Below are 17,119 nucleotides of genomic sequence, written 5' to 3' on the forward strand. Positions count from 1 at the left end.
GACAACAAACAAGTCAGGGCCCCTGACAATAGGGAGAACACAGCAAATGGTAGCTAAATTCCTGTCTCTTAAACCAAAACCAGTTAGTTGCTTAGTTCCCAGTTGCATTAACTGAGTAATGCAGTGCATTCAGCAAATACAGGGCGCACATTCACTTGAATTACGGATCAGAGACAAGTCGTCGGCAGAAGCGGGTGGCCAGTTGCAGGTTGCAGTAAAAGAGAGACATGATCCATATGTGACCCATAAGGGAGCCCAAGGTACCGGAACATACAGCAATCAAAAAGCCCCGACGCTCGCTGTCCAGAACTTGTGGCCTTGGCCTTGGCCTTGGCCTTAGTGTGAGGATCTAGTCTGTATGGTAGAGCCCTCCTTTGTGGGCGGTGGGGATGCGAGGGGTCTTTTAGGGCAAAAAGAAAGAAGACAGAAAAAGGATGACGAAAGAGCCGAATTGATTTGCGCATTCCTCATGCATATAATTAATCACACACATTAAATAAATAGTGCTGAGTAACATGCACGTTGCGGCCCAAGAGACCGAGTCTCATCACCATGTAACCGCTCATGGAGTAGGAAAATACCAAGCCATGGGACGACGGCCGTGGGCAAAGTACGCGTTCTTCCAGCTTCTAGCCTGGGGAGCCCTACTTTCCTTACTCTGCCACCCCCAGCTAGACCCGACGCTAAAACCCAGTGAACCCTTCTCCATGTCTTTATCTGTCTTAGAGCGTTGATTTGTTTCTCTGCTACTGCCGCACCATTTGTCCCCTGTTTCTTTGCCATAGACTTGTCTTTCATCACACCCCTTTTGAGAATGAACTTCTTCACAGCTCTGCTCCTGGGAGCTCGGTCAGTGCTGCCGGGCTCCCTAGACCCAGCTAGAAGGCCCGTGGCATTGCTAGGAACGAGGCAAGGTCGGGGTAGTGGCCGATCTATAGATAACATGCTTGCTTGTGTACTAAGATTGCATAGTAATGGTCATACACATGTATATATATATATACATATATACAGCGCAGCGCCGTCGTTCACAACCAAACAACTACATTCCTCCCAAGGTTCACACTTCCACAAAGTCGCTCGTTTTGGTTCTTGATTGTTCTTTGTCTTATTTCCTTTCTATTTGTGGCTCTTGTTGTATCTCCTTCCTTATTCACAGTCGTTTTCACAAGATCCTTCAACTACTTACTACTATTTGACACTCCTTCCCCTCCCTCTCCCCCTCCCCGCACTCTTTTGCTTCTTTGCTTTCTCTTCTTCTGAGATTTACACCGCATGAATAGGAAGGCCTCCCTCCCTACCGCATATCACGAGCAACACTACTACATTGCGAGGAGCCCCTGCGTCCTAGAGCCCCCTCTTCGCCTAGTCCGCCCAATCGTTGCTTTCATATCCTCCTCTGCCGTTTTAGTCATTCTTTTTGCGCTTTTCGTTGCTCCATTCGGCCGTTTCTGCTTCGACGCTCTTCACTCACTACTCTCTTGAATCGTGCCCCGTTTGCGATTCGCCATCACTCGCTCACCATGTTCTCTTTCAAAAACACCATCGAGAGCAAGCCAAGTAGCGAAGGCCTCACCAAAGTCTCCTCTACGCCATCTAGCATAGAATCTACTAGCAACTCGACCACATCTCACAATTTCAGTCATACAATCTCGCTCTCTCGTCGGCTGCTTAGAAAACTGGGTTACAAACGCTTCACATCCAAGCCTTTACCAACACCACATACCGGGAATTCATCCTATTCTTCTGCGAACTGCAGTCTTGCCTCTGATGTCGTCGCGGGGTGGTCTTCTCTGCCGCTAGAGCTGCAGATCGAGGTGATGAGCTACTTGTCCCTCGAAGACAGAGTCCGATTCAGACAAGTTAGCAGAGCCTCCAAGCTCATTGTTGAGGCATCGCCCATCACTACAATAACTGCTACTAAGCCAGTGTCTTTGCTGGGTGACGTCGTTATTGCCAGCATCATCGAACGCCATGCATCCTTCGTCAAGGTGGCCAATCTCGAGTGGACAAGCTACTGCGGACCACAGATGGCTAGAGTGATATTCTCAAAGTGCCACCACCTTCGTTATATCCACTTGGGCCCCCGCTCGCACGTTTTGTTCGAAGGTACTGAGCTGCCTCTTGATGTTATCCATGAGTGGCTCGGCGCCAACAAACACACTCTCCAGGCCTTCTCATACCCTTCACTCTCCAGATCAACACCCGTGCAATTGCCGGTCTTGGGAAGCCTAGCTTCTTCCTCTAGCACCAATCTTGAGTCTCTCGAAGTGCCCATTTTGCCCTGGGACAATGGTGCTGTCGAGCCCATGCCCTTGGTCAATACTATTGAAGATACCGCCCAAATAATCCAAAGTAGCCCCCAACTGCGGAGGCTAGTGCTAGCTGACAACAAGAGCAACAATAACATTGGCGTAATAGCGGAAGCCATATACAACTGCTCTTCTCTTCAAGTCCTAGAACTGCGCCACTGTCTTCTTACATGCGACAACTTTGACACTATGCTTGGCACGAGCCAAAATTCTGATTTCCCAGATCGCGCTCCGCTACGCAAGTGGAAGAAGCTGAGCCTGTCGTGTGGTCCTAGTTCTGTCATTGATGATGCCTGCCTCAGACATCTTATTGGCCGCGTGCCGGAGCTGCAGTACCTAAAGCTAGATCAGACGCAAGTCAAGACGTCTACTCTCAACAGCCTGCTTGCAACGACACCGCATCTTCGTTTCCTCTCAATCTCCCCGTCCAGTCCTTCGGCCGGACAAGCAGGCGCTATCCTCCAAGACGACAAGCTCAAGCTGCCCCCCAGGCTCATCCACCTCAGCTTGCATGGGTCGAAATATCACTCTCCACAGATGATGTCCCATATCTTGCAGCAAAGCACAATGTTGGAAAACATTGACCTTAGCTGCTCCAACACAGTCAGCGACAATGACATTGCTAATCTCGTTAGCTTCGCTGCTCAACAGCCCCATCTTATGGCTCAGCCTCAGCCTGAAATTGCCTCCCACATGCGCCCATCGTTCATCACCATTTCAGTAACGGACTGCCCACGCGTCACATGGCAGTCGGTGGTGAAGTGCATCGATCACAACCAAGACGTTTTCCGCCAACGACTAGAGTGTGCAGGGCATGCGAAGCACAGCCATCACTTGTGTAACCACCCACCACTCATACGTCTCTTAGGGCACTACGAGTGGCGTGTCAAGTTTGAGTCTCATTTCGCCTTTTGCCTGATACAGAACTGCGGCTACAAGAGATTGGAGGAGATGGCTGCTGACTTCAAGGGCTCTTTAGCAAGTGGGTAGTCAATGACGCAACAAGGCACGGCATGGGTCAGGTAAGCATGATAAACAGTATCAAATCTATGTACAGTACAATACGGTCTTTTCAATATTAGAGATCGCAAAACAAATAATACCCAAGTTTCTCTTGTTTTCTGCCAAAAAAAAAACAGCAAAAACAGCCATCATCATCACTTTCACTTTTACATGATAGAACAAATCCATGCTGTGCCCTGAAAAACGGCCGCATACCATACGCTAGTACATGCAGGCAAAACAATACAAGCAAACCAGCTTGAGAGTCAAAAGGTGCGATTTATCTAACGGGGGCAACAGAGTTCAAGCAAAACGCGAACAAGGAAGAGTAGAGAAAGGGACGGGAAAAAAACAGAACGGAATAGGAAGAGTTCCTAATAAAAATACAGTAAAGAGTAGACAAACGCCCCAAACAAGATGGCGATACAGAAGAAAGAAAGGGCAAACAGAATAAAGGAGGTCCGAAGAAGAAAGGAAACAGCAAGGAAATAAAAAAGAAAAAAAAAAAAAAAGGAAAAGGGGAGGCCGAAATCTGAAAAGGAACGACGCCGTCCGTTATATGGGTGTATATGCTCTCGGGAAAGGGCCCGTAACATCGATATATCGGGATAAGTTTACAAGATAAATTCCCCTGTCTTTCCGTCCGTCCGTGGTAAGTGGAAAAGGGAACTTGATAAGAGATGGGGAGAGTTAGGTGAAAGGAGAAAGGATAAATAGCGATGAATCCCACGGGGTGTGGTATAAAAGAGCAGGAAGAAAGGTGCCTTAAGTCATGATAGATGAGAGAGAGAGAAAGTGAAAATCGGGCATTTACTCGCGGGAAACATCGCGACCGAAGACCTTAGACTTGACCCAGTCGTTGATGACCAGAACACGGTTGCGGGCTGTCAAGTAGAGAAAAGATTTTTTGTTAGTTACGGACAAATAAGCAAAAGGAAAAAAAAAGGGGTCTTGATCAGAAAATGACTTACTGCTAAAGCACATGGACAGGTAGGCGGAGCGCCAGAAAAGGAAGGTCATGCTACCGCCACTGGCAAGGTTTCCGTTGAACCAGGGCAGGTCAGCGACAGCCTTTTCGCTACCAATGTAGGCCAGCGAGCCCTGGTGAGAGTACTTGAAGGGCTTGACGTCCTTGATACGGCGCAGCTGCTTCTCGGTGGCCTCGATCTCCTTGGAGATCTCGGCAGTGTTACCAGGCTTAAGGTTCAGCGACGATGACAGTGCGCGGACCTTTTCCTCCAGGGCATCGGTCTTTGCCATGTTGTTGAATAGGCGAGCTAGGAAAGAACCCTCCTGCGAGGCGACCTGGGCAGTGGGGGCGTAGCCAGCGACAGCGCAGTCACCAACAGCCCAGATATCACGGGCACCCTGAACAACCAGGTACTCGTTGACAGCCAGACCACGGCGCGAGTCTTTCTGGGCAGGAATCTTGCTGATCAAGTCACGGATGATGGGACGGATGGCATTTCCGGTAGCCCAGACCAGGAGACCGTAGGGGATGGTCTCAAGAACGGGCTTACCGTCGGGGCCATTGCTCTGGGCCTCAACAGCAGTAGGGGTGACACGCTTGACCATAGTCTTGGCCTTGATCTCAATCTTCTCTTCGGCAAAGGTCTTTTCGGTATAGTCAATCAGCTGCTTGCTGAACATGGGCAGAACATTGGGCAGAGCCTCGATCAGAGTGACCTTGAACTTGGAGCTAATCTCAGGGATCAGCTTGCGGATGTCCTCCTCGAAGAAGTCCTGCAGTTCACCGGCGAACTCGACGCCGGTGGGGCCACCGCCGACAACAACCATGTGCAGAAGACGCTCAATCTCCTCAGGGGTCTGGTCCTTGAATGCAGCGGTCTCGACGCAATCCATGATACGCTTGCGGATCTCCTGAGCATCGTCAATCTCCTTGAGAAAGCATGAGTTCTCGCGCACACCGGGAATACCAAAAGTGGCGTTCTCGGCACCAACGCCAACAACCAGCATATCGTAAGGTACCTCACACTCGTTAGTAGTTCCCTTAATCTCAGACTGGTCACGGATCTTGACGACCTTGCGCTCGGGATCAATGCTAGTGGCCTCAGCCTCATAGTAGTTGACATTGTGGCTCTTCCGGTGGAGGATAGAGCGGATGGGCTCCATGATGGAGCGGTGCTCAATCAGACCAGTGGTGCACGAAGGCAAAAGAGGGGTGAAAAGGAAGAAGTTACGGGGAGAGATAACGACGATGTTGTAGTTGGAGGTGTCGATGTTCTTGAGCAGTGAAACGGAGCCCCAGCCGGTGCCTGAAGCATAGAAGGAGTTAGTTAGTGGGTGCTAGATTACAATTGATATGGAGGGTAAGTTAGGAGAGCTAAGTAGGTAGCTAGGTAGCTATGCAGCTATGCAGCTAATACGTGCTGGGCAGGCAACTAAGCAAGCCTCAAACAAACTAGCTAATGTGGCAATTAAGCTAGCCGGCCATATCGATGGGTTTCTTCTCATTATTATACAGTTTGCACTTACCCAGGACAACCAACGTCTTCTTGGACGGATCGATTGGCTTCTGCGGAGCAGGGTGACGATCATCGTAAATAACCCAGGCAGTGTAGCCCAGACCAGCCAGGGCTGAGATGTACACAGCGCGCCAGGTCCAGCGGAGGTACTTTCGGACCTTACCGACGGGCTTCTTGGGACCGGCCTTGTCGGAGTAGCTACGCGCCAGTTGTAGCAGAGCGCCTGAACGGGAAACGGCCGAGGCGGTGCCGCCGGGCGAGGAAGCCGCGGCTAGAGGACGGAGAGCGGCACGAGAGCCAGCAGCCGCGCTGAGCGAGCGGGAAAGAACGCGCTGGGCAGCAGTGCGGTTCAGTCCCAAAAGAGCTCTTGAAGAGGGAGTCATTGTGACAAGTTTTTTTTTTTTTGGTGAGAGTAAGAGGGGTGAGGTTTCGGAGGATGGGGGAAAGGTTAACTCTTTATTTTTCAGCCAAGAAAAGAAGAAGAAAAGAGCCGCAAGGAACAATTAAAGACCACAAAGGGCCAAAAGGATGGATGGCAGATTGGGAGATTTGGGCAATGGACACAACAGCAAAAAGAAGAGAAAAAGAAGAGAAAGAACAGGAAAGAAAAAAAGAAAAAAAAAATTAAGAGGAAAGGTTTGGGGACGTGAGAATTTCTTATGGGGGCTAGTCACAAAGCAAAAGTAACTACTGGACCACTAAACGAAGTAACTACCAAATCGCTACACTACGCTACACTGCACAAAAAAAATTCTGCTATCTCTGTTTTGCATTCTCTTACATACTGTCGCTTCACGATCCGGCTCCCAAATCGGAGCTGATAAGAACCTTTGTGGGCTAGACTAGAGCGGGATTCTTGTTAATCTTTTAAATGACAAGACATCTATAGCAATAGAGGGGGGGCCGAAATGACTTGGTCTGGCCCCAAGCGTTAAACATTTAGTGGGATTGAGCTATGCACCAAAAGCAGGTAGATGGGTAAAAAAAAAATGTGAAAAGAAAAGAGACCAGTGGGATGCTTGGCAGCAGTAGAGTCATTGGCCAGTAAAGAAGCGCAATTAGGAGTCGTGGTTTGAAGGGTTGTGTTGATAGTAGAAAAACTGTGTGTATCAAGGCTTGATAAGTGAGAAGGCGGTGAGATGAGTACTTTTTTTTTTTTACGTTCATTTCATTGTGACATGATACGGGTATCTCGTTTCATTGAAGGCACTGAGTAAGCTTCCCATACAAAATCTGCAAAGCCCTCAACATCAAGCCCCTTCCTTCCTTTTGAGCGCCCGCCCGCCCGCAAGTCCTCTTGATTTTTTTCCTTGGCGTTTTGGCCAAATGAGGTTGCTTCCATGTTTCCGTGGTCTGGCAGCATTAGTGTATCGTTTTTTTTTCTCTTTTTAGGGTTCTGGCGATCAAAATCAAGCTTCCCGTTGTGCCGATGTTGACCAGATTAACCCTAAAGACTACCTTGATGCTATTTTCAGACAAGAGCTTCAGATTAACTTGATTTGAGCTTGAGCCTCATTTCTGTTCTCTCTTTTTCCCTTTCTCTCTCTCATCCCAAAAACCAGCCAAATGTGACCATGCAAAGACCGATCAGCACTATGTTGCAACCACACCACAGAATTTGTTTTCTATCAATGCGGCTAGCGGTGTGTTAAGAGCTCGTGACCCTGCTGCTGACCCGTTCGTTCTGGTGATTTTTTTAACGTCTTAGTCAGTTCATTGTTCCTTTATCAGCACCGACGCTGCTCATGAGTAGAAGAAAATATTTCAAGTAAGCCTAAAGAAAACTCTAATTTGAATCCTGCAAAAACTTCCGCTTCCCCGTTGTGTTATCCGGTGGATGTTTGACTCGGGGGCTCGAGATCCCACTGCAAAGCAAGACATCAGGGTCAGTGGCCTGATAGCAACCCTTAGGATATTAAAGTCACGTGTACGAAGAAGTATAACCCGATTCCATCCCGATAACCCTACTGATCGTCGCTGCTCCACATCCGATCGGATCTTGAAACCTGCATGAAAACTAGGTGAAACAACAGACATCATGTTGCCTGCGTCAAGCCAACATCATTTTCAGCAAGATCGAGACAGGCTCCTCGGAAAACTCCTGGAACTTACTTGACTTGTGACAAGGCTGCCTTTAGGTTGCACTGATGGTAGGTAGTGGCTGGTAGTTATTTGACTGGGAAGGTTTCAGCAGTTTTTGCCTGATGCTCCTTGGCTGAAGGGCGCGCCATGACTTTTGCATGAGAAGGCCCGGAGTCTGCAGGTTTGTTCTAAGGGTTCAGGGCCCAGCATCACTGACTGACTGATACCGGGCCTTGGCTTTCTACCAACCGCTGTTTTCGGGCTCACGCATTGATGCAAATCACGGGGCTACTGCTTGTATGGCTTTGATCGGGTGAAAAGTGCAGTTAAGATGAAAAATGGCTGATTAACGAGGGCGGTGCGTTAGCCGAGTTTGGAGGAGAGGGTTTCCCCTCCTTGGTCTACGATGGCGAGATTTGGAGGGAGAAGAGAGAAGGACAATAGGAAAGGAGACGAAAAGCCCTACCGATGGGCCTAAAGTCCGCTAACTATACCCTCAAGCCTCGCTCCCATTTATTTCCCGCCATGCCCTTTTTGGGGGCTTTGGGTTAACCTGCTGGCAAACCACAGACTGGGCTTCGTCGTTCCGTCGAGGGCCTGCCAAGGCTGCAGGTGTTTTGAGTCGCGTGGCCTACAGAAGCGTCAGGAACTGGAACCGGGGCTTGGCTTGTTGCATAACGCTCCATGGTTGGAGCATACGAACAAGAACAGGCGAAAAAGTAGACCCAAGTAAATAGACGGATCCGCCGTAGCCCTGTAGCCAGCGCGCGCAGGTTGTTTGAAATTGGCTGAACAAGCCTCGGATGCTGGGCCGCGGAGGGAATTTTACACTGGCAATTTATTCTTATTATTAACCTGCTGACCAGGGACATGAGACTTTGAATTGTCATCCACGTATCACGAATGACACAACAAGCCTCCTATGGCTGTTACTAGCACAAACAAAACAAGATCGGATCGCCGGCCGGGGTTCTCTGTGAATGCCGAATTATAGGATAAATGGCACCGCTAGGGGCTCTCTTGACTCAACTTTGGATCTGGTGTCTTCCCAAGGTGAGTGTCTAGCGTAGATTACATATGCCTCTTTGAGAGGGGCCACTCTTTTTTGGTTTGGCCTCGGGACGGTTTTAACTGTTACAGCGGCTAAATCTTGTCTTGTGCCCTCTAGCCAGCCTGTTTGCTTAGTTTTCGACGAGGTTTGATTCACAATCTCGGATCACGGCAGCAACAAGGCAAACGGTGTATGTGTCGAAGAAGGATCAGATGTTTGGCGGCCAGGGCCAGAGCAGAGACGATGCATCTCATGGCGAAGAGAACGGATAGCCAGGCGAGCTTCAGTGATGGCGGTGGTGATGATGACGACGACGAATGCTACATCGCGGTGGGGGTTGAAACTGGGTTTTGCCATGTGCATGCTGCTGGCGTTTTTAGCATTGGCATCGCTATTGCGTTGCTCTTATTTCCAGCCAAGCTATCAGCAAGGAGCCCCTCTTCTTCTGCCTTGTGTCCCATACCGTTGAGGACCAAGTAGGTTGGCAGGCTTGTGTCGAAGAGGCTAGAATCTTGGACATAGACTTGGCAATGGCTTGGCAAGGAGTTGGTGAAAACAACAAACAGCCACATGAAAACAAAAGAAGCAGAACATGCAAGCCAGGAAACAATAGCAGCAAACAGCAACAAGGCCCACTCACTCGTCGGTCGACGGCGAGCCCGTAATGCAAAGCCAGGCTAGCGAAGCTGTGCTTAGCAAACGAGTAGCAAGGCCTACGGAAGTTAGGCTGCGGGGGGGGGGAACTGTCCTGGAACTTACCGAGAGTAGAAGAGGGCGATGCATCGACGTTGGATCACAGGCCCCTCTAAACCTCTGACACTGCTTAGCAAGGGCTGGGCTGCTCTTCCACCTCCTCTGCTCTTTTACTCGGTTCTGGATTCCGTGCATGGGCATTGCATGTCCCACCTTTGATCCTTCTCTCGTCTGGAACCCCTGCTCATGATCGCGATGAAACTAGATGAGACAAGGGCTGGGATATAGAATCTTTTTTAGTATAGCTTAGTGGGTAGATGCGAGCAGAAGGAGAGCGATTCTTGGTTTGAAGTTCTTGCTCGCCTCTCAGTCTTTTTATCTGAAATTAGCCTTGATATTGTGCCGTCCATTTCATTTGACCGCTGCAGTTTTTAATTTCTCTAGGGCCGGCACTTTATCAAGCATTGAACTTTTGAGGTGGACAGATGGGCATGACGTGGGAGGAGGGGGGAGGGGAGGGGGAATGGGGTCGCGTATAGTGCAGAAACAACGAGGAATGCAGAATTCAGAGATCGAATGTCAACACGCGCAGTAGCAGTCGCCTTGCCTTGGGATGCTGCGAGTATAATCAGGCTCTGGTTCTGGTGTATGCGGGCGTCGTTTTGAAGGCCTCTAGGCATGAATAAAGAAGCTGAAATCCAATAAGGCCTGAGGCAGCAGGAATGGAGAAAATGTCTCCTTTTATTTTCTATTGTCAATTTCCATTTTATTTTTTTTTTTTTTTTTTTTTTTTTTTTTTTTCATAGCCTCCGCAATGCAATCAACGGCCAAGAGGAGCAATATACTCGGTGGAGGAACAGGCACATAATTGCTAGCGTGGCTAAATGGGCAGGAGAGCAGGAAATATGGGCCAAGCCCTAACCTAACTGTCTGCACAGTCAGCCAGTACGTACCTGCCTGCCAGTACATGCCCACCCTAAACCCACCATTTTTTTTTTCTTTCCTCCCTCTCTCCTCCCTCTGGCCTGATGATTACTCGATTTCGATTTCATATTAAGAAGGCCTTAGCGGGTCTGACTGGGCCAGGCTTCCGATCGGGAGAAAAATGCATGGGGGGAAGCATATCTGAGATCCTCAGATTTGGATGGGCTTCTTGGTGCGTTCTATGACTGGGGAGGGGGCGCTGATGAGAAAAGGGAAGGGCACCGGGGGGGAGAGAGAGAGCGAGGGGCAGTGAATTTTCGCATCAGTAGGGTGCGTGTGTCACGGTACGATGGGAGGCTATAGCTTTGAACATGTCGCTACACTGCTTCTTCACCTATTGCGCCTTCCCAAGACCGCATGTCACGGCCAAGAGTAAAAGGCAAACAAGTCTGCTTAGCAAATGCCATGCTCACGCTGTCTTCGCTGTCTTCGCTGTCCTCTGCTCTCCCCCCCACCCCCAATTCCATTCTCTTCCTCTCGGCTCGGACCTCGAGAAAACAACACCACCCGCAAAATGACCAAGGACGGTGTCTTTTCGCTTCTGACCCTCCACAAGAAGGCCCCAGACAGTCCAAGACAGCCCAGACAACCTTCAAGTCCTTCAAAACAAGGATCAGGGGCCCTTGGCTAGTAAAGCTTTGACGCTGCACCTGCAACGGGATCTTTGCTGGTGCTGCTTGTGCTCTCTTTGCCTTGTCTATTCGCTTTTGAGTCTTGAGCTTGTTGCATTGGCCTCCATTTCTTGCCTGTTCATTCTTTAGCTTTAATGTCCATTACATCTGCATTTCAGTCAGTTTATTTTTATTCCTGCTTCTTCTCTCTTCCTCTTTCTTCTCTTACTGCTTGCTTCCTTTTCCTTTCTTTCTTTTTTCCTTTTTTTTCTCTTCCTTTCTCTGTCAGTGTATCCTACTCGCTAGGCAGGCCCGTGTTGAATAGTAGTATATATTGTTTTTTTTCTTCTTTTATTGTTGCTCTTGGTTTGCATATCCCTTGCCTCTGGAGGCAACTTTCCTTCGACCTTTGTCTGTTAATATAATTCGGCCAGCGCTTCTTCCAGCCCATACCTCAGTCTCTCGTTTACCAACCAACATCAAGGCCGAACTCACTCGTTTATCGCCTTCTTGTTGCTGCTCTCGCTCACCTCAGTCACTCGTTGCTCCCGTCTTTTATTTGCGCCCTAATAATCTCATCAGTGTCGTCGACTGTCATACATACCGCCGCAGTTTTTTTTCTTTTCTTTTTAGCTTCTGTCTTTCCAAGGCCATGTGTTGGTAGACTACTGGGCTTCTTTGCCGAGACATTATCTTTTGCAACCCTCCTGTCTAGCCAGCTTTCTAGTCTATCCAATCACTATTTCCAACAGGACAATGTCCACCGGCCCCAACTCTGTCGTGACCCAGAGGGCCAAAAGACAAGCTACCAGAACTTCGCAGTGGGCGTCCGTTGCCCGTCATAACCTCCCGCGGCCTAATACTGTCCTTGCCCGTTCCAAGTCTTCCAACTCCCGATCACGGCGATCTCTTAATCACAAGGCTAGGCAAGCAACATCAACACCCACCGCCTCGGCTTCAGCCTCAGCATCCAGTGTAAACGGGTACACCTCTCTCAGCGAGCCCGGCGAGGTTTCCTCTGACGATGAGGCCACGGGAACCCCTCAGTTATCTTCTCTGGTCAACGCCGATCGCGCCCGCATTGCGGCTACGCCTACCCCCACGGCAACCAAGGGTACAACTCCTGCTTATGCCGCTAACCAAGTAAGCGATGTGCGTTTAACCTTCACTACCACCTTCAGCAAGCCCTTCTCCAATCTTCCTCCCGCTCCCTTAGCCCCAATGCATATGCCTCGGCTGGTTGATACCACTGCTGTCGACGATGTAAGTCATCTGAATTTGCAAATGCCGATGCTGGGTTGTGCGTCTTTTGCGTTGCCCACTTTTTCATGCACGTCAGGTGTCACAGCAAACAAGGGTTATTGAATTGCTTGCTTGTATTAGGGTTAATATGTTGATGAAGAGGGAGGCTATGGCATAACTGTGTATCCACTAACAACCTCGTCTTATTTCATCTCTCTTAGGCTTCAACTGCTCTTCCTTCCATCATTCTAAACCAGGGCGGCTCCGGCAGCGGAGCCTCCCTGGCAGTTGCTCCTACCGGCGGATACGGCAACTCTCAAAATAGCTCAGGCAACAGCGGATCACTGGCCCAACAGGGCACTGCAGTTGGCAGTCCTTCAAGTACGGCCACGTCCAAGGCCAATTCCGACAGCTCGATCTCAACTAATGAGACTATCGCTATTGCTAGCGCTTCTATCGGTGAGTCACAAGAGAGTGAGCTTTGCGTATGAATACTGGATCTTAAGCTAATACCGTCTAACTCTAGCCGGCGCCGTCATCATTGCGCTCTCAATATGGCTCTTCTGGCGTGTGAGACGTGTCCGCCGAGCTGCTGCTGTCACTCCTTCTTCCTCTTCGGCTCGCAGCATGCCTGCGTACGGAAAAGACTACAACAAGCCCCCAAAGAGCTTTATCGGCCGCATATCTTCCAGGATCCCCTTTGTCGGGCATAAGTGGCCCAACACTACCGACAGCTCTCCTGCCTATTGGAACAACGTCGAAGCCGGCAACATGCCTGTGAATCAGCAGCGCAGCATGAGCCCACAAAACCAAAACTGGCCGAGCGCCACCGAGGAGAAGCTAGCTATGAACAATGCCAGCTACTACGGGCCTACTGTGGTGACTTCTGTCCCCAGCATCCATGCCAACAACCTAAGCCGCGAGATACCTATCTCCGATAGCGCTACTCCGCTTAGTGCCACTTCCAACAACCCGCTTCTCCTGCCTTCGCCCTACACACCTGTCTATGGCACCGAGGTTAACTGGGCTGCCGCCAAGGAGATGAATCTGTCTCCTGATGGCACTACACCTGTCGATGGCATGACCGGCACTTTGACCGAGCCTTACATGGCTGAACTGACATACAACTCTAGCTTGCATAGCAGTGGAGCTGAATATGGAGGCGAGGACACGCTGCGCGCTGTTACTCTGCAGCAACTACAAAGCCCCGACGGATCGATAGTGCCTCCTCTCTTTGATGATGGTGCCTACGGCCGTCCCCAATCCGGCCCCGGCGACTACCGCTACAGCGAGCTGTCTTCTATTTCCTCTGGCTTCGGTGATGCTGATATCATCATCCCATCAAACGCCGGCTCGCCTGTTGCCAGCCCCTACGCCCGGGCTAGTACTCGCTCTAGCACTCGCCGTAGCGCCCACAGCTCTGCAATGCGATCGCGGCCCTTGCTCCACACAGCACTGTCTAGCCGTTCCTCCTCAGCACCGCGGACACCCCCTCCAGTTGCCATGCGTCAGTCATGGTCACGGCCACCCACTAGTGGCTACCGTGATCGCGACACAGTCATGACGACGGTCACAGACGACGGCCAGCCCCAAAGATTCCGCACAGTCTCATCCTGGGTTCAGCAGCAGTCTAGCCGGGCGCGCCGCGCTCAGCGCCGGGCAGAGAAGAATGGCGATGTGCCGCAAGTGCCAGATGAGCCACAGTTAACGTTGATGATGCCGGATGGCGAGGTACCAAGACCTGTGGATATGACTATTGCACGCAAGTAAATAAACGAATACGGTGAGATGCCATCTCTTATGGCAGTAACTTTTTTTTGATTCTTCTTTATTATTATTTCCCTTTTTCTTGTCCATTATTTTTCTTCTACTTCTTCTTTTACCTTTCCCGAACGCAAATACTTTGATGGAAAGAACACGTTTTATGTCTTTACATACCACAGCGCTCCTCTCTCCCTACTTGAGGCTTCGTCACTGTTGGCATCTCCTTATTATACTATCTGTAGAAGCTCAACGACCTAAGGGTGGCATAGCCAGGGTTCAGATCTTACCTTTAACCAGGCTATTAAGTCTGCCTTGATTCGCAACGACTCTAAACATAAAGATCCGACCCCAACCATGCCACAGCCTCTTTGTCCTTCTGCTATGACTTTGCACTATTCGGTCTGCCTTGAGCGCCCCTTCCCCTTACCAACCACGCTTGTTATGCAATCTCTACTAGTATACCATACAGCTACTTTATACCAAAAAAAAATCCGAGATTTTAATCTGAACTTGATTTCGTGTGTTCCCAGTGAAGTGCTTGCGTCATCGAGGTTGCTAGAGTACGCATGCTGCATGTGCTGGTAGTTACTATGTTTAGAGTAGCCCCACTTATATTTTTTACTTCTTTGTCTGCCTGAACCAGGCAACAACTTGGGCTTTAAGAGCACTGCCCAGCACCAGCACTGTAGGGACAAGACTTGTTTAGAAGCGATGAAAATGAAGCGCACCAAGTCCCATACCAAGGAAATTGCTCCGCAAACTCCGATGGGCTTTCCAGCCAAGCCCGCAACGCCAAGCAAGAGCGGGGTGCTCCCTTCAGCATCTCTGGCCCTTTTGGGAAGGCCTGCAGATCTGGAGTTGGGTTGTTGCCTTGCTTGTTATTAGGTCCCACGCATTGCACTTTGGATTATCGTGTAGATATAATTCCGGCTGTTTCTTTTTTTATTTTATTTTTTTTTCTCAGTCAAAATTTTCTCTTCACCTACTTTTACTACAGAATATCATTTCCTGGCATTTTCAAACGTTTATTTATTAGCTTATCCCGTCTTTGGCGCTCCTATTTTATCGCTTGTTTTATTGTTGTATCGAGATTCACGTGCTCCTGAAATTATCGATCCCTTGGGTTGCTTTGCTCAGCTCAGCCTTCAAGCCTCCTGTTATATATATATACTTCGGAGCAACCCTTTATTCTTAGTCCCACCGCCACTACAAGCATCTATACGTCTTATTTCTATATACACGACATCCAGCGCTCATAAATAATGCTCGACGAAAACCTTCCCACTTTTCGAGGCAGGCAATCGGCCGAAAACCCGCTCAATACCCTATACAGCTTTACCCACCATGGCTCTACACCATCTCCTGAGTTTCTCCTCCGACGCCCCGACCCCACACTCCCTGAGGCCAAGAACAAATATGCCGTTGCGTTGGCTGACCCCATACTAAACGACGTCATCTACGCCGAGGTCTTGATTACACCCGAGTGGAAGCAGTCGTCGGCCTTGGACGGAGTTAGTGGAGGAACTACGGATCCTACGCCCCCGGAAAACATTAACCTGCAGCTGTACAACCCCGACCAGACTGTTGTGCTGCGTCAAGTGCCCGGCTCATGGGGCCGGGGAGGCAGCTGGGATTTTGAACTACCCACGGTGTCCTTCAAAAAGCCTACAACCAGCCAAATCGATCGTGAGGCTGTGGCCGGGCCGGCTGCCCGCGATTTGATCCCCCGACTGACCTTCCGTTGGAAGCGCGAGCGTCTTAGCAAGGGCATGACATGCTACCTGGTGGGCAAGACGGAAGACGCAGGGCCTGGCCGTCGCGGCACTAAGGAGCCAGATATTACGGTAGCACTGGCCGAGCAAGGACGCAATGGCGAAACTCTGGTGGCACTGTACGAGCCGAACATGCGACGCGTAGAACTAGAGGACCGCAAAGGCTTTGATATGCTGCTATTGTTAAGTCTCGAGGTCATTCGTGACTTGTTCCTCAACCCCAAAGACCCATACAACCTTGATGGTCGCAACGGTCGTGGCCGCAGGGCTTCACAACCTGTTGCCGGAACCGCCTTGAATTCTCACCCCCCTTTCGCAAACACAGCCCCAGACGCCGCCGAAAAGCGAGCCGAGGCCGGGCAGCCTTGCAAGACCCCGCCTCCTCCAAAAGGCTCTACACCACCCACAACAACGTCGTCCTCGGTGCGGCCAAGTACCAAGAGCAAAACCCCGCCACCAATACGGCAAACGCAAGCCGAGATCGACGCTGAGACCGAGCGGCTAAAGGCCATGGTAGAACAGGAAGAGCGTGAGCGCCAAGAACGCGAGCGGCTACGGAGGAAGGAACGAGAGCGGGAGGAAAAAAGACGCCAGGAAGAGGCTGAGAGACTAAAGCGAGAACGCGAGGCCGAAGTGGAGCGCGAGACTGAGCGGCTTCGACGGCTGTACGGGGTTGAAGGCCAGGATTTTAATCAGCACTCTCCTATCCGCCCTATTTCGCCCTTGGAAGACGAAACGCCCACGCCATTTTTGCCGCCACGTCCAGTCAGCATGGGGCCGTCGCAGTTCCAGGCCCAGACTCAGAATCTGGGCCAGACTCCGGGCCAGCCCCGGCCCCTCTCGGCATACCAGCAGCACTTTTCACAGCCCCCACCACCAGGCCAGGCTCAGGGGAACAGCAAGCCTAGCAATCCCTTTGCGGCCTTCTCTAATAAGTTGGAGAACCTCCCATTGGCAGGGCAGGCCGCCTCGACAGTGCAAGGGTTTTTAGGGAAAATCAAGAGAGATGAAAAGAAGACGAACAAAAAGACAACATAGGCCGGGCTACACAAGGCGGAGGAGGGTCAGGGCCAGGGCCAGGGCCAGGGCTCGGATGTTTGTCTGCATTTGTGGGGGTAGT

General features: G+C 50.4%; 4 protein-coding genes across 4 annotated transcripts; 3 read left to right on the forward strand and 1 right to left on the reverse strand.

Moving 5' to 3' along the window:
• Positions 1–1,523: 1,523 nt before the first annotated feature.
• Positions 1,524–3,302, forward strand: HOO65_020245 (RNI-like protein; the record flags this gene model as incomplete). The annotated part of the gene is made up of 1 exon (XM_071000024.1): positions 1,524–3,302. The coding sequence occupies one exon, from the start codon at positions 1,524–1,526 to the stop codon at positions 3,300–3,302; it is 1,779 nt and encodes a 592-aa protein (XP_070860883.1).
• Positions 3,303–4,124: 822 nt separating this feature from the next.
• Positions 4,125–6,183, reverse strand: HOO65_020246 (External alternative NADH-ubiquinone oxidoreductase mitochondrial; the record flags this gene model as incomplete). The annotated part of the gene is made up of 3 exons (XM_071006563.1): positions 4,125–4,198; positions 4,286–5,590; positions 5,811–6,183. The coding sequence occupies 3 exons, from the start codon at positions 6,181–6,183 to the stop codon at positions 4,125–4,127; spliced, it is 1,752 nt and encodes a 583-aa protein (XP_070860884.1).
• A 5,794-nt stretch (positions 6,184–11,977) lies between these two features.
• Positions 11,978–14,233, forward strand: HOO65_020247 (uncharacterized protein; the record flags this gene model as incomplete). Its single annotated transcript, XM_071006525.1, has 3 exons — positions 11,978–12,484; positions 12,685–12,922; positions 12,990–14,233. The coding sequence occupies 3 exons, from the start codon at positions 11,978–11,980 to the stop codon at positions 14,231–14,233; spliced, it is 1,989 nt and encodes a 662-aa protein (XP_070860885.1).
• A 1,256-nt stretch (positions 14,234–15,489) lies between these two features.
• On the forward strand, positions 15,490–17,037 carry HOO65_020248 (uncharacterized protein; the record flags this gene model as incomplete). Its single annotated transcript, XM_071000025.1, has 1 exon — positions 15,490–17,037. One exon carries the CDS (start codon positions 15,490–15,492, stop codon positions 17,035–17,037), a length of 1,548 nt encoding a protein of 515 aa, XP_070860886.1.
• Positions 17,038–17,119: the final 82 nt, after the last annotated feature.

Source organism: Ceratocystis lukuohia (assembly GCF_044167205.1).
Source record: "Ceratocystis lukuohia strain C4212 chromosome Unknown Supercontig2_pilon, whole genome shotgun sequence".
NCBI lineage: Eukaryota > Fungi > Ascomycota > Sordariomycetes > Microascales > Ceratocystidaceae > Ceratocystis > Ceratocystis lukuohia.